The sequence below is a fragment of the Erpetoichthys calabaricus genome, chromosome 8, assembly GCF_900747795.2.
Source record: "Erpetoichthys calabaricus chromosome 8, fErpCal1.3, whole genome shotgun sequence".
Lineage (NCBI taxonomy): Eukaryota > Metazoa > Chordata > Cladistia > Polypteriformes > Polypteridae > Erpetoichthys > Erpetoichthys calabaricus.
In genome coordinates this window covers 120146284-120163144 of record NC_041401.2, presented here as the reverse complement: position 1 = coordinate 120163144, position 16861 = coordinate 120146284, and the positions used below count along the sequence as shown (strand labels likewise).

The following is a 16861-nucleotide window of genomic DNA, read 5'->3' as shown; positions in this document are numbered from 1 at the left end:
ATCTCAGCTTGCCATTATTTTGGATTTTGAGGGGGAATATGAATTTTCAAAGTACTGTTTATAAGGTGTAATAGTCTGTTCTCCTCCAAACATAAGTGTTTTTTAATGTGTCCATATTTTAGAATTTAAATTTCCTTTAAGTTTTTAAAAATCTTTATATACAGCTCAAATCCTTTCATGGATATCTTTGTTTTTGTTTCAATACAAGTTTTTTTTCTTACACATGTATTTTTATTCCCCCTGTAGTTCAATGCCTGCTTCAAGACACTGGACATCTGCTGGATGCCACATTTGGATTATGCTGACCATAATTCACTTTACCATGGATTTCTCTTTCTGTAGTCCTCTAACTCAAGGATCTGGGTTCAAACATTTCTCTAAGTCTTTGTTCAAACATAAACTTCCCAGTCACCATCAGAACTTACAGACAAGACAACAATGGGGAATTTTAAATCAACATCAATGGGACAAGGCTTTAAAGGACCCATCCATTAAAACTATTAAGCAAAGAATGGCACTTAAAGCTTCTCTTTGTAGAGGTTGTCAGGCTAAACATTCTTCCAATGAAAATGTGAACATGTTGACTTCTTCTCAGCCAAGAAACTCTGCTAAAGTGACATTTTTGAAAAGGCCAAGGAGACAGATTGGTGGATATGAACAGGAAGATTATGAGTATAACTATGAGGGACGAACAACAACTGTGCCTGGATTTATAGAATGGGGACCAACTGGGGATGAGGTGACAAGCACAGGGCCAGAGGAGGTACAACACAAAAACAGAGGCTTTCCAAAGTCCACCAGATCAACAACAACAACTACACCTGTAGTGACTACAACTACCCCAGCCCTAATTAAAGGGTCTAGGTCATCCACAACAAAAAACCCTTCCGTAATCACTATTTATCCTGGAAAAAGCACAACAAAATCAAGTAATACCTGGAGCCTTGGTGAGACTGCCCGTCCACCCAAAATAATTGGAGATACAGCAGGTAACCCTCTTTAAAGATATGTAATATTTGCATATACATATATATTTATATACACACACACATACACACACACATATATATCCAAAACACCTTCCTAGTAGTGTATTTTCTGTAAACATTCATTGTCCTGATGTCCATTTTCTAGAAGGCATCAGAAGCTATTCGCCTGAGTTCTTTAGAAGATGTTCGTGGATTCTGATTATATTCATCCAAAAATGTCTTAGAACCTCCTTCACTACCAGGATAATTGTGCAGTAAAACTGATTTTCAGGGGTACATATGAGTTTGAAATTCAGATAGAATCTCTAACATACCACATGACATTAATCTTTGTGATTTTTACATGTTATTACATAAAATTCAGAGATGGATCTGAATACTGTCCATCTGGACTCCACATGTATAGTGGATTAACATCATGGATGCTGCAAGTCAGTCTATTTTGAAAAAAGCAATGACACATGTAGGCATGAAATGGTATATACTAATAGCTGGGGGGATGATTTTTTTACAATTTAAATCCAGATTGTCTATTAATATTAATGTTTGCTTTTTTTGGATTTAGGTTATGATTTTTTGACATGTCATAAAATCATGCTTTTTTTAGTTCTTATTGGATTTATTTTTGTTGTCAAATTCTTCTAAGATCTTTTTACTACTAATCTTCTTACAATTCTTTATTTTCTTTCAGTTTTACATTTTTTCAGTCTTATCAGCTAGTTGCTACTCTGCTAGCATATTTTTTCTTTTTATAGAATTTTTAACACATTTTTATTTAAGGTTTATCTTGAATGTTGTGGGGTTCTATTGAACAAAATGGAAACAGAGACTACAATTGCAAAAATGTAATTTATGTTTTTCAAATAATTATATAGGTTTTATAAGTTAAATTAATTAAAAAATGAATAAATTAGAAGTCTTAGAATTAGAAGAATTAGAAGAGGAAGACATCAGAAGATTTAATATTAAGTAAAATGCTCAAAAAAGGTTGATGTATTCTAAAGGATTGTAGAAACTGAGTATGCTTCATTTATTAAGAACAATATTAATAAATGTCTGTCAATTTTCCAAAAACATGTGAATAATTCCTTAAAAAATTAATGTGATTTTTGTAATTTTAGGCAAAATAATGCACTCTCTTCTCACAGTGTTCTATTAGGTGGTGTTGGATTTTTATTAGTGAGATAAGGAGTGTAAGCAATGCAGAGTACAGTAAGTTACCACAATAAATTGTTCATAAAGCTGTGCATTACAGATTATTTTGATTCCAAAAATTTCTGATAGATAAAAATTTTTATTATAATTACTGAAACATATGACTTAGTGAGCCACATGCCTATTTCTCTTGACTGGGTGTATTTTTTATAATCTCAGTGAAGGTGTGTAAAATTCTATACCTCTAGGCATGCACTGTAAACTAGAAAGCTTTAGAGATGCTACCGACTATACATCCATCAATGTTGCCAGCTAGATAGTACAGTTTCCATAACAGATATGGAGAGAAGCTTTGGAGTGTTTACTCATCATGCTATATAATCTAACATTCTAAAGACTAATGGCTTCTAACATCGAGGCTTCTGAACACTGTCTGACTGGCTTCTTAATGGCTTCTGAACACTGTCTGACAGTTCCATCCATCCATTATCCAACCTGCTATATCCTAGCACAGGGTCACGGGAGTCTGCTGGAGCCAATCCCAGCCAACACAGGGCGCAAGGCAGGAACAAACCCTGGGCAGGGCGCCAACCCACCGCAGGGCACACACACATGTCTTTGGACTGTGGGAGGAAACCAGAGCACCTGAAGGAAACCCACACAGACACGGGAAGAACATGCATACTCCACGCACCCAGAGAACTCAGGTCTCCTTACTGCGAGGCAGCAGCGCTACCACTGCGTAACCATGCTGCCCCTTTCTGACAGTTGATAGTGACAAATCAACTACAACTTCTAAATCCTTCTCTAAAGTGTACTTTCATTTTTCAGACCTCCCATTGTGTATACAATCATCACATTTTTACTTCCTACATGTTATACCTCCGTGTACCTACTTGCATTAAATTTCATCTTCCACAAACCTGCCCAAACCTGTATGTCCCTCTATAATGATTCAATGGATTCTAGATTATCTGTCAATCCAACTAGCTTGGTATCATCTGCAAACTTAGCTAGTTTGTTATTTGTGTTTCAATCTACATCATTTATATATATTAAAATAGCAGTGGCATGACACCAGTAAACAATTGAAAAATTATATTCTACCTGCATACCTGTTTTTGCTTTAAGACTGTGCACTTCTATGAAACAGAAGCATCATATTGTTGGCTTCTTTTCCATGAAATGAAGGGGCAAAAGTAGGCTTTCTTAGTGCTTTTTCAAATATAGCAAGGTCTTCCTCAGCAGTGCATGAAAATTAAGATGCAGCATAATGTCTTGTTAATGATGTTCCTGATTATGGTCTAGTTTTCTTTCTTTTTATTCCAACTTACTGTGGCTGCCTTAAGGAGGAAATGATACTTGACTGCAGTTTAGCATAGTAGTTAAGGTTTTAAAGTTCAAAACCAGAGGTTGCGGGTTCAAATCCTGCTACTGACACTCTGAAACCATGAGTAAGTCACTTTACCTGTCTGTATTCCAATTGAAAAACCAAAAGAAATGTAACCAATTTTATCTTAAATGCTGTAAGTTGCCTTGGACAAAACCGTCAGCCAATAAATAAATCTAAATACCACTTTGCTGTTGTGTACTACATAGCCTTAATGGGGAAAAGCTTGAACTGATTAAAAAAATGGCAGTCCTCATTTAAATATGGGATAACTGCTTTCAAATTTCATCATTAAACAAACAAAGTTCAAGTTGCACAAGAACACACATTCTGAGGTATAGTGAACACTGCAAGGCCAGTTGTTCCAGCTCAATCAGCAAGAAACAGGCTTGTAGCACCTGGCACAAAAACAATTTCACATATTGCAAAAATAAATATTTTCCTAGAGAAGTACTTACATTGAGCATATAGTAGAAAATTTGAAAATAATTCTGCAAGACAAAGTTTAGGGTTATTATAAACATTTTAATAATAAGTTATTAAGGGGAGATTATTATTTTGCACAATATCTTTTGAGGTTATGTCCCAATTCTAACCTAACACCACTGTTCCTTTAGATCTTCCTTACATGCTTAATCTGTCTAAAACTTATGAAGCCATTTCATATTACTATATGAAGTGGAACAAATTCTTGATTCATCCCCAGATGTCTCTTTACCAAAATTCCACACTTGCATCTTTGATTCCAATAATAATAAACTAGGTGCAGATTCCAAACATAGTTCAAACTACCACTGGGCCTTTTAAAAAAAATTATGTCTTCATTATCCAATTGGTCCCTTTTATCATTATTGTTTCAGTATCAATTACTTATTAGTAAAATTAATAAACCACATAAACTTTTTTAGTTCTGTGAAGCCCTTATCCCATCCCAATAATAGTGGTCAAGAAATCAATCTCTTGTCTCTCATTGCTTATGGAATATTAAAAGACCCTAGATTTAACATTCCATTTTAATCCATGACAGGGCTAACAGAATATATCTCTACCAGAGCAGAAATTATACCTTTTATGTATGCGCATTTTTAACTTTCTTGGTTTAATTGGTGCCATTTTAGAATTCTTTCATGTTTATTACTTTATTTGATTTATTATTCTGGTGACATAATTCTGTTTTGTATGGTTACTACCATTTTGTGTTATTCAAACTACAGCTACAGCCATATTGTTTACTGTTGTTACACCTGTTTCTAACCATGTGACAAAAAGTCACATTCTGCTTTATCAATATACTCTGTCTGTTTGAGAGATTGTTATCGGGGTATTGGGTTTAAGACAAAAGTGCTAACAACAAAAAATAGTATGAAAGAAGCGCAATTATCCAAGTAGCATTAGGGCTCTAGCTTTGTTTCTTTTGACTACAATTTTGGTTTAGTGTTTGATATTGATGATTGACACTGATAGTTATCTAGTTTTGACTTGGGAACTCACATTACATGCCATTATGCACAGGTCTTTATTTCTGGAAATTCATGAAAATTACTGATACGATTGATATTGAACAAATTCTCTCTTTTATCCCTTGTGCTGCTTAGTACATTTACATTAACCCGAAATTTCACAGATTAACCTTGTTCAGTTTAGTAATGAAAGTTCATTTAGCGAATTCCATTCTCAGAATCTTAATTTGTCCAAAATTACATTATTAGCAATTTCACATTTTTCAGGGTTTCACTTATCAAATTAATTTTCACAGAATAACATTTCACTTTATCCTTCACCTTATTAATTTTTGATCTAATTTTATTTTCCCTGTGTACTGTACAATTACTCAATTGCATTCAACTCTATTATCAGTTCTTTCATTTGTAAATCATTTTATGTGTGACGTTTTTTATAATTTTCTGATAACATATTACTGTATATCCAACTGTTGTAGAAGAAAAAAGGTGAACCACTGTTACTACTGAATAAATTGAAGACCTGTGGTGGCCAGCCAGATTGGCAGCTCAACTAGCTCTAAGTACAGAATGTGCTGCTTCAGTCTATTCTCCTACTGCAATATGGGGTTCTTCAAGGCCTGCTTTTTCTGACTCAATCACCATTTGTGATTGGTCAGATTGTGCTGCTTCCCTTTTGGGGTTAGGGAGTGCATGCATAGGAAGCATTGTGAATTTTGTACTATAGGAAACCTTACTAGAAGTATTCAAATGTCACAAAATAAAATAGTGAGAAGCATAAATAAAGTGATTATTTTGGGTAAGGCGTTGCTTCAAGCACCTTTGCTTCAGTTTAGGACAATATTTGGAAGGGATAAAAAATGAAATTACTAATAAAATTAAGAAAAAAAATAAATGTATCTACCCCACTGAGACACAGTGGATGCCCTAATGCTACTACTCTTCTTGGCAAATCTTTGCTCATTTCAGTTATTGAGAAACATTATTCTCTGGCAACAATCCCTAATCATGTTTGTCACTGATTTTTGTGACTTCTTTTATATGTAACAGAAAACTAGAATTCTGGGTTTTATACAAAATTGTACTTTTCCCTGGTGATAATCTATTTAAACATATTATTATCATTCTATGAATGTTATGTCATAGAAGGTGGCTGTCTGAAAATACCATAGAATGAGCTTGCTTGATCAATCAGAGATATTGACCCTTAACAAGTGTATAAAGTAAGAGCTCATCATTCGCTTTATTTAAATTGTGAGAGAGGGTGATGGATGTTGATGGCTGCATTATTTAGATGCATCCCTTAAGAATCTGTAAAGGGATCTCTTAAAAGACTGTCTTCTGAATACATTTTTAAGCATGATAAAAAGTATGTAAGTATCTAATTAAAAAGACAAAGAATTAGAAAGAAAATAATGACCAGAACAGGACCACAACATAAGTAAAACAGATTAATTTATTTATTTAAATTAATGCTTCACTTAAAACACAAATTTCTGGGATAAATTAATTTATGCTGCAAAAGTGAAAAAAAAATTGCTTCAAAAAAAAAAAAAAAAAGCAGAAAATAGTGGGGATTTGTACAATTTTCAGATCCCTGAAGAATTCAAAAATTCTATGCCCATGTATAGTCTATTAGGAATACAACTGAAAAGTAGCTACAAAAATTCCAAATTAAAATAATGAGTTTTTAGCAGTTTTTTTTTTTAAATACTGTGGAACCTCAGTTTGCAAGCATAATTCGTTCCGGAAATGTGCTCGTAGTCCAAAGCACTCGTATATCAAAATGAATTTCCCCATAAGAAATAATGGAAACTCAGATGATTTGTTGCACAACCCAAAACTATTCATATAAAAATGATTAATACAAAATATAAAGTAAAAATACATGAAACAAATTAACCTGCACTTTACCTTTGAAAAGAATCATGGCTAGTGTGAGTGAGTTTCTAAAATCTTGTGGGATTGCACCCAACGGGATGACACGCAGAAGAGCGTCCCAAAGCAATCGCAGTCTCCCAGCGCTGTAGCAGTTCACCGTAAAAGCGAATCCAAAAAGATCGCGGACATGCTATAAGCGCCTGCCGTCGATGGGTGATACAAGGAACAAGGAACATTATAAATGCGCAGGGCCCTGCCTGACTGCTGTGTCTGTGTATAGGAGAGCGGCAGATCCCGCTACAATAAATAACCGTGCTGTTGCTGTTTCAAGCTGAATAAAGCTGGTGTTGCTAAAGTACTGAGACTCAGCTTCGTGTTTTAGGGTGCAAGACGGGGACTCGCACGTCACAGTACACACGCGCGCGCGAGCACACACACATACACATGAGTGCGTGCGCGCGCGCGCACACACAGTCACAATGCTAATGCTGCAGTAAACAGTATACGCTCGTACGGATGTTGACTATATGAGTGAGGCACGCCGACTCCGGAGAATAGGAGACGATTACCCACAATCCCACAGCGAGAGAGAGAGAGAAGAACAATCAGCTCAGTTGTGATCACATGACGCTCAGCAGACAAAGCGTATACATACTACTCATACTGCAAGACCTCGCTCGTTTATCAAGTCAAAATTTATTAAAAATTTTTGCTCGTCTTGCAAAACACTCGTAAACCAAGTTACTCGCAAACCGAGGTTCCACTGTATTCCAAAGTATTAGCCTGGCAAATTTCTATAGTAAAGTATTCCAGAATTTAGATGCATAACAGAAAAGGCCACCTCACCACTTCTTTTAAGCTTGGCTCTTGGAATTAAAAGTAGACCTCTATTTGAAGATTTAACGTTATGTCTTGGAGTGTATAGGACAGAGCAGGATTATTTAAGACTATAAACCATCAGTTGTATGTTAAAGTCAGTTCTGAACAACACAGGTAACCAATGTAACAACACTAAAACTTTTGAGGTGTGGTCAAATTTTCTTTTTCTAGTTAAGATTCTGGCTGCTGCATTCTGCACTGATTGCAAACAATATATGTGTTTCTTAGGTAGTCCGGTTAGGAGTGCATGACAGTAATACAGTTGGCTAAAAACAAAAGTATGAATTAATTGTTTAGCGCCTTGTAAAGTTATAAGTATAACTTTTGCTGTATTCCTTAAGTGAAAAAATACAGTCTTTGTAATCTGGTTAATGTGTGATTTAAAGTTTAGGTCCACACCAGGCCTCACTATTAGTTACTACTACAAAAAGCTGAACAGAGTTTGGTTTTCTTTCTTCTCTTTTTTCCACCCAGCTTTTACTGCCATTAAATGAAAGTGCCATAGACAGCATACATTAAAATTAAGCAGAGTTTTAACAAATTATCAGGTAACTTTGTAAAAGGACACATGTATTGTCACAGTATTACAGTACTAAGAGTAATATTAAGTATTTTTAAATGCAATATAAGTGCAATTTCATAATTTGTTATAGTATAATAAAAATACATTGTAAAGTTTTTTGTTTGTGAACATGTGGGTAACTGTGATAATTACAAATGTATTCATTGTCACATTTTCCTTATTTTATCCATATTCCCATAATTCTGTAATATTAATAGTTTCTTATGAAATTTAGTGTCTGTATTATTTAGGAGATTTAGCACACACTGGGAGTGGGAACTAGAGATCATAACATCTGACAAAATTTAGTATGTACATATATCTCACTTGACTTTACAAGAATCAAATGCTTTGAGTCCATCACTGCAAAATGCATAAATAAAATGTTACCTGTGGCCATTTGACACAAATCACTCACTAGCCACTCTCATGACTCAAATATCTTGTCTCATCTTACTTTCTACCATTGTATACCTTTCAGCATTTTTGTTTAGTTCACTGTATTTTCAGCATTGACCTAATGCTCTTTCAGTTTTTCATCTACTGCACTTGTAGCAAGTTGACTAGCTATAACACTCCCTAAAAATTTCAAAAGTAATTACTCTAGATACTGTAGGCAGGAAGTGTCCACTACTGGTCATGCAACAGAAATTTGAACGGGAACCTCATTGTCAGGCTACATTGTTGCTATCAGTTTCTCTTGGTGTTACATCCATACATATAAAGTTACAAGGTAAATACAATTAACAGCTCAATGAACAATACATGACATCACCACAACATTTTCTACTGTGCATTAGTAGTAAAAAATATATTGCAGAAATCAAAAAATATATAAAACAATTTGACAATTTAGAATTGCACTTCCACCCAGCAATATATCAAGTGTTTAGGAAATAAACATAATTTAGATTGGATGTAGGAGCCTAGAAATCAGGAAAAGACAGAGATAAATTAGAGATTGTGTTTAATCATAGTGACTGCAGTAGGAAAGTAACTATTAAAATGTCTAGGAATTTGTGTTTTTTTGTTAAATTTCTGACTGGTAACATTTCTTTGTTGGTAATGACTGAAAGAGATGGCAGCCCAGGTGAGTGCAGTTTTTGATTAAATTTCTGGCATGTTTGCTGACGCGTACAATATTTCCTTCCATCTGAATACCATGCTATATTTTAGTGATTATAGTTTTTAGTGAGTAGATGCATTGCCATAACAGACTGTTAATGGAGAAAGTAAGGATGTTTTTACTATCACCTCAATAAAACTGTACTAGCACTGATTGAGGCAGGTTAAACTTTTTAATTTGAAGGAAAAAAATGCATTACTGAGCTTTTTTTTTGACATTGCAATTGTGATTTCATTCCAGACCTTAAACAAGACAAAAATTTTAAAACAAGATTCAACCTTATGCAGAATGACACCATTTATAATTAGGGGTGTAGAATGGAGTGCCTCCAAAAATCCTCAACTATTTCCATTGTTTTCAAGGTATTCAAATTAAGATTGTTGAGTGTGAATCACCTCCCCAGCTGATCCACCTCCCTCCAAAGTAGCACATTGTCCCCATATGTTATCAGGCCAATCAGGGTGGTGTCATCAGCAACTTTAGCACCTTAATAGATGGGTCACTGAAGGTGCTGTCATTGGTATTGTGAGAGAGAAAAAAAAGAGAAACAGACAGCCCTGAGATGATCCTGTGCTTGGGGTCAGGGGCCTTGTCTCATATTTGGCAATCTTCACTGTATGATATCTGATCCACAGAAAGTCAGAAATCCAAGGACATGCTGTACAGTCCAGATTCATACTGAGATGTTTGCTATGAAGAAGCTCTGGTATGATTGTGTTAAGTGCAGAACCAAAATCAACAGATTCAATATGGGCATGAGTAGCAGAGATGTTTAAATGATGCGAGATGTAGTGGACAGCCATGGTTACGGCATACTCAACTGACGTTTTAGCAAATTTTAGTGGGTCAAGAAGAGAATCTGTAGCAGACTTAAGATGCTGAAGAATCAGACATTCAGATGCCTTCCTTAGTACAGAGATCATTCGCCACTGACCTGAAATTATATAGACAGGGGTGAATTCTGATTCATTTAAACTGTGACTTTATATTGAGCCAAAGACTGAGTGAAAATTTCTGTAAATGCAGCATAATCAGCATAATGTCTTAGTGTTGTGGGAGAAATGTTGTCTGGACCAGAAGCGTTATGCCATTTCAGTCTCATTAGATGCGGGGAAAATGTTTGCATAGAGTAATCTCTAAAATAACATAAATATGTTTACTTAGCTATCAACAGGATTTTTAGCACTGTAGAAGATAGCCTGGCTACAGACAGACACACAGACCCAGAATGTCCAGAACACACTCTTATATTATTTAAACTGTCCTGCACACAATACCGTGCTCCAATACCCAACTCCACTCAATCCTCACTCACAACCTCGTCTTCTGCCTCCCGACTCCGGCCCCTGGATGGAGTGAGGTGGCCTCCTTTATAGTGCACCCGGAAGTGCTCCAGGTGTCCCATGATTAACCTCCGGCAGTACTTTCGGATGTGGCAGAAGTGCTGCTCAGGAACCCTGCTCCTCTTCCGGCAGCATTTCCGGGTGTGGCGGAAGTGCTGTATGTCCAGACTTTGGAGCTGTCCAGGTGCCCCCTGGTGATGACCATGGACCTCCAGCAGGTTGAGCTTCTATGCTCCAAATCTGTGACCCCGATGTAAACCCAGGGGGCTGCCCTCTCGTGTCCCGGGGGAGGTACTCCTGGTAGTGCGCCCATTCCCCTGGTCTTCTCATATAAAGGGCGTCCCATCCAGGCAGGATCCCCGGCCGTCCATCACAGCACATATAAACTACCTTTGTATCAGGAAATAGCAAAAGATGCCTGGTGAAAGATTATAGCCTGTTGTAGCCTTCAGAGCGTTTAAAGGGGCACAATCATATAAGGCAGTGCTATCTGTCTGCTCAGAACACACACACGTGCGCACACACACACACACATATGTAGTATATAATGTTTTCACACACACTCATGAAAAAGGGTTTGAATTGTTTTGTAAACATAGAAAGAGTATTTCATTTACAAAATTTTAGCTTAAAATATTCAGTCTAACCATGTACATGGGTGACTTGTTTGGAGCCATGCTATTCACAAAATTAGGTACATATTGAGCAGAGCAGACTATTGAGGCACAATGTTTTGGTATTGGTTAAAGTTTACACTTGCTTGCTTTTGCCATTGTAAGAGATTGACAGAGATGAGACCACTCACAGCTGAAGTCCACGTCACTGTAACTGTGTCAGTGTAAAACCAGAATTGTCTAGTGAAAAAGCAAGATAAGAATAATAAAATTCGGTTTCCATCTTATTAGTTTCCCAATAATTGGCTTTCATAAATCTATATTTTTAAAATGGAATGAAGTTCATATATTTTCCAGCAAGTACAACGTGTACCATTAACATAAATATTTGTTTGAATATAAATTATTTTGCTCCACTGTGACAGACATAATAAAACATAGTGTAAAAGGTTTTTGTATTAATTCTATCTAGTGAATAATTATGTAACCATTTAAAAAAACTTTTGGCCACATTTTTTAATACCAATATTGTTTTTACTGATAAAGGCAAAGAGATAGGTACTAGTCTATAATGTCAAAGTTCCCTATTTAATTCTCTGTTCTCTTTTGCTGTCCTACCTCTCCTTTTTTCTATATTCCACTCCAGAGCTCCAGGCCCCATTACATCTTAAAAATCACTCTATCAACCTAATATGACTGCTTAAAGTTTGATACATGAGAGGAATTCGATTCTAGCGTAGTATTCCTGGTTCAGTGAGAGCACGATTAATCCTTTCCTCACTTACAGCTTGTACACTGCTTCAACAAACTGATTAATTAAAAAGTGTTACATTTATCTCTTGTCTAATTGCTGATATTTCTGTTTTACATGGCATTGTCATGTTAAATGTTAACAACTGTGCTCAAAGTGCACCATTTCCTTGCTGTTGTGGAAAATCACAATTAGGTTATTCAACTGAGCAGGGTTCTAATACTATTAGTGTTGGCCTTAATAATACCACTAATTAAGGTTTTTACATCTTTAAACCATTGCTTTGAATTTTACTTTTTAATGGTAGATTGTTGTCTCTTGTTATTCACTGAGCTGGCAGTACTTGTCTGGATATTGCTTCATCTTCTTCCCCAGTGTATTGTCTTTCTGTAGTTTCACCAGTTTTTTTTGACCTAGAGAGTATCAGACCAATTTTAAATACTGTACCATGAAATTATCAGTATGCATACAACTTTAAAAGGTTTTTATATGCCTTAAAATGTATGTGCATTTTGATAATAATAAATCTCTTAGCCTGTGTTTATGACTTCATTAACTTACCCACAGCGATCCTGGCATAGTCGCCAAAATACATGAAGCTGAGCAGAATCAATTAACCAATGCAGTATATACAGCAACTTGACAGCAACCACTTTTTAAAGATCTTTACAAAGAAAACAAGACTGTTATACTCCAGGCCAGCATGTGGGTAAAGGTGGCAAGGTCATCCCCAAGCAGCACTTTTGTAAAGGTAACATTTTCATGCAGTTATATATTATAACAACCCCACAGAGCAAGAGAAGGAGGAATGGATGTAGCACTCTGCATAATGCTGGGGGTAATTAGTCATGAAAAGGACCGTTATTTTCTTCGTGGGAAGGACCCACTACAGCTTTCATTGGCCACTCTTCCACACCGCTGAGGTCTTCATTGGCTCCATACGGCCACAGATGCTTTGCCTCTGTGCTTGCACATATATGCCACCAGTCTTTTGTCCCAGGATCACCCAGAGGCAGAGACATCCTATCTGCCACTGTCCTGACCTCTGCCTCAAGCGCCCTGCCTGAGTCGACAGTCAGATAAACTCCCTTCCAATGACCACACAGACAAGAGTTTTCAGTTTGCTTTCTTTACTGAAGCCAGTTGGAATAGGGTAAAACTACAAATAAATCGTAAATACAATAATGTGAGAATTACTTATTCTTTACAAACATATAAAAAATAAATAAATAACTTCACTTGAATGACACGTTATCTGTGCACACTGGCAAAGCTGTTAATGTCTGAAAAAGGTACGCTCACAAGTACTTTTATAGTGCAGTGAAAACTTATAACAGCGGAAAGTTGCTAGAACCTTTAAAATACTTCTTTAAATAATAAACAGATTCACAAACGCATTAAAAACAGAGAATTAAACTTCTATAAACATTTCTACATACCGACAATGCCTTTAAAGCCAAACTGAACGTTCAAAGCAGGAAGTAAGACAAACATGTGCTCTCTGTTTTGTTTTTACTCTCTGGAGCACAGCTTTATGACATCATCGCCCAGCGACAGGCTGTTCCTCAAGTATAGGAATGTTTAATTTCACCACTAGATGGTGCTAATCTTAAGCCTCTCCTGGTTCAACCCTTATCTCCTGGTTCAACCCTTAACTAGAACAGCACACTCCCCGCCTGGTATCCCATAGGATTCCACTATTTTGTTTTTTCCTCTTCTGTTCCCAAATCCTTTGAAGGAAGAAGCAAGACAATCTCATTAACAGGCCTGAGAAACATCTTGGCCCCACCTGATTTATTGACTCGGACTTGCACTTTACGGACCCTCCCATCCTTACTAGGGTACACTTCAGTTATAATTCCTAAAGGTCAGTCATTCCTCTTCGTTTGAGAGTCTTTCAAAAGGACCACACTTCCAAGCGTAAGATCTGGACGGTTAATTTGCCATTTCCTACGGAACTGAAGGGTAGATAAATACTGCTTGCGCCACCTATCCCAGAAGGTATTAGCAAGGCTCTGTATCCTACGCCATTGCTGCTTGTACAAGTCAGATTCTCCAAATTCCCCAACTGGAAGAGGAAAAGAACCCATTTTCTGAGTAAGGATTGTGGCAGGTGTGAGAATGAACGGATCCGAAGGGTCAGCTGACACAGGCACCAGCGGTCTATTGTTCACAATAACAGTGACCTCAGCAAGAAAAGTGGTAAGTACCTCGTGTGTTAATTTGGAAGACCTCATTTGTTCAAACATTGAATCTAAAATCCTCCGTGTGATACCAATCATTCTCTCCCATACACCTCCCATATGAGACGAATGAGGAGTATTGAATGTCCAAGTGCAACCATGATCTGCAAGAAATTTCTGCACAGCCATTCCATCAGAATTGGAGGGAATTCCTAGTTCCTTGCAGGCACCAATGAAGTTGGTTCCTCTGTCCGAACGAATGTGCTTCACTGGACCTCGAATCGCTAGAAACCTCCTCAAGGCATTAATGAAACTGGAAGAATCTAGGGATTCAATGACCTCGATATGAATGGCTCTGACACTTAGACAGGTGAAAAGAACAGCCCACCTTTTACTCTCACCGTGGTTGCTTCTTGTTCGTCATGCTGATATAGTCCAAAGCCCACACACATCTAATCCAACATGTGTAAAGGGAGGCTCCATGCTGAGTCTATCCGATGGAAGGTTTGCCATCTTCTGTACTTCAAAGGACCCTCTGAGTTTACGGCAGATAACACACTTAAAGATAAGGCTAGAAACACATCGCTTGACACCTACTATCCAGTAGCCACCTGACCAGATTGCTCCTTCTGTAGAGTGACGTCCTTGGTGTTGTGTCTGCTCATGGAAGTAACGCACTAATAGGGTTGCTACATGATGTCATCCTGGCACAATAAGTGGCCTTTTCTCATTAAGCTCTAGACCTGCCTCTATGACCCGACCTCCAACTCTCAACAGGCCATTTTGATCGATAAAGGGATCCAGAGTCCAAAGTGGACTTTTCTTTGAGAGCCTTCTATGTGATTTGAGACACTCAATCTCATCAGCGTAGGTTTCCTTTTGAACTGTACGAATAACGACTGCTGCACCCTGAGCTAGTATGTCCAGTGTTAGCAGTGACTCACGATAATCCCATCTCCTACAGATCTCAGCAGGTTTATTTTGAGCTTGCTTAAAGTGACGAACAAATTGAATTAGATTACCCATAGCTCTGGTTAGATAAATCCAGCTAGAAAAACGGTTGAAGCGTTGAGACCCCAAACATGCAGATTCTGCCGTGCGACATACTGTAACTAATGGCCGGACTTCTGAATCTTGAGCTGGATTGACAAGTTCAAATGTCTCTTGCACAGGAGGCACGATTTCAGGTCGAGATAAGAATTCCGGTCCAGTAAACCAAATTGTATCCTTTAAGCTGGCAGCAGATATAGGTCGTGTTGCAATGTCCGCAGGGTTATGCTTTGTATGCACATAATACCACTGATCTGGAAGTGAACTTCTCCGGATTCTTTGGACTCGAATATTCACGTAAATATAAAACCTCCGCTTTTCATTATGAATATATCCCAACACCACCTTGCTGTCAGTGTAGAAGGTAACTGCATCAAACTTAATATCTATTTCTGCTGTGATGGTTTCTGCCATTTGCACTGCCATAACCGCCGCACAAAGCTCCAGTTGTGGTATAGTATGTTCAGGACACGGGGCTAATCTTGCTTTGCCAGAGATGAACCCCACATGACAGTTTCCATTGGCGTCTGTGGCCTTCACATATGCGACTGCACCAACTACCCCTTCAGAAGCATCCGAGAAGACACAGAGCTCTACAAACTTTGCTTCAGACAGTGATATAGGTGAATATGGTCTTGGAATTTGAAGAGACTGCAATTCTTGTAGAGAAAGTCTCCACGTCTCCCACAGCTCCTCCTTTTCAGGTGCCAATGGTGCATCCCAATCAGATGACTCCTTAATAAATTCCCTTAGAAGAGCTTTGCCTTGGATTGTTACTGGAGCAACAAACCCAAGTGGATCATACAAACTATTTACAACAGAGAGAACTCCTCGTCGTGTGAACGGTTTTCTTTCTTTATGAACTTGAAAGATGAAGCAATCTGAATTCAAGTCCCAAAGTAGTCCAAGGCTATGTTGTATAGGTATGGTTCCTGTTGACAAATCTAGGTCCTTTAGGGTGCTGGCATGGTCCTCAGGTGGAAAAGCTTCCATAACTTCTCTACTGTTGGACAACAACTTGTGAAGCCTGAGATTAGAGCAAGCTAACATTTCCTGAGTTCGTTTGAGCAGGTCGATTGCTGCTGCTGCAGTAGGCAAGGACTTCAGTCCATCATCCATATAGAAATCCTGCTCTACAAACTTTCTGGCATCTTCACCAAACTCAAGTTGACCTTTCTGTGCTGCTCGTCTGAGGCAGTAAATAGCGACAGCTGGGGATGGGCTATTTCCAAATACATGCACTTTCATGCGAAAATCAAGTACATCATTCTCAGGATCATTATCTTTGAACCAAAGGAATCTCAAAAAGTTGCGATGATCTGGGTGAACCATAAAGCAATGGAACATTTGCTGTATGTCCACAGTAAAGGCAACGAGATCCCTTCGAAACCGAAGGAGGACTCCAATGAGATTGTTGTTGAGATCTGGACCCGTTAGAAGCACCTGGTTTAATGATAGACCTTTGAATTTGGCACTTG

General features: G+C 37.6%; 2 protein-coding genes across 2 annotated transcripts in view; both read left to right on the top strand.

Annotated features, from left to right (window-relative positions):
- LOC114655979 (F-box only protein 6-like) overlaps window positions 1-16861 on the top strand; it is a 1212211-nt gene that overhangs the window by 332955 nt on the left and 862395 nt on the right. The gene's annotated exons all lie outside the window — the stretch shown is intronic.
- The window catches only part of ajap1 (adherens junctions associated protein 1), a 275515-nt gene that overhangs the window by 129546 nt on the left and 129108 nt on the right, over window positions 1-16861 (top strand). Inside the window, exon 2 of the mRNA XM_028807328.2 lies at window positions 247-989. Within this exon, the coding sequence (XP_028663161.1) occupies window positions 247-989 (743 nt within the window). The remainder of the gene's footprint in view (window positions 1-246; window positions 990-16861) is intronic.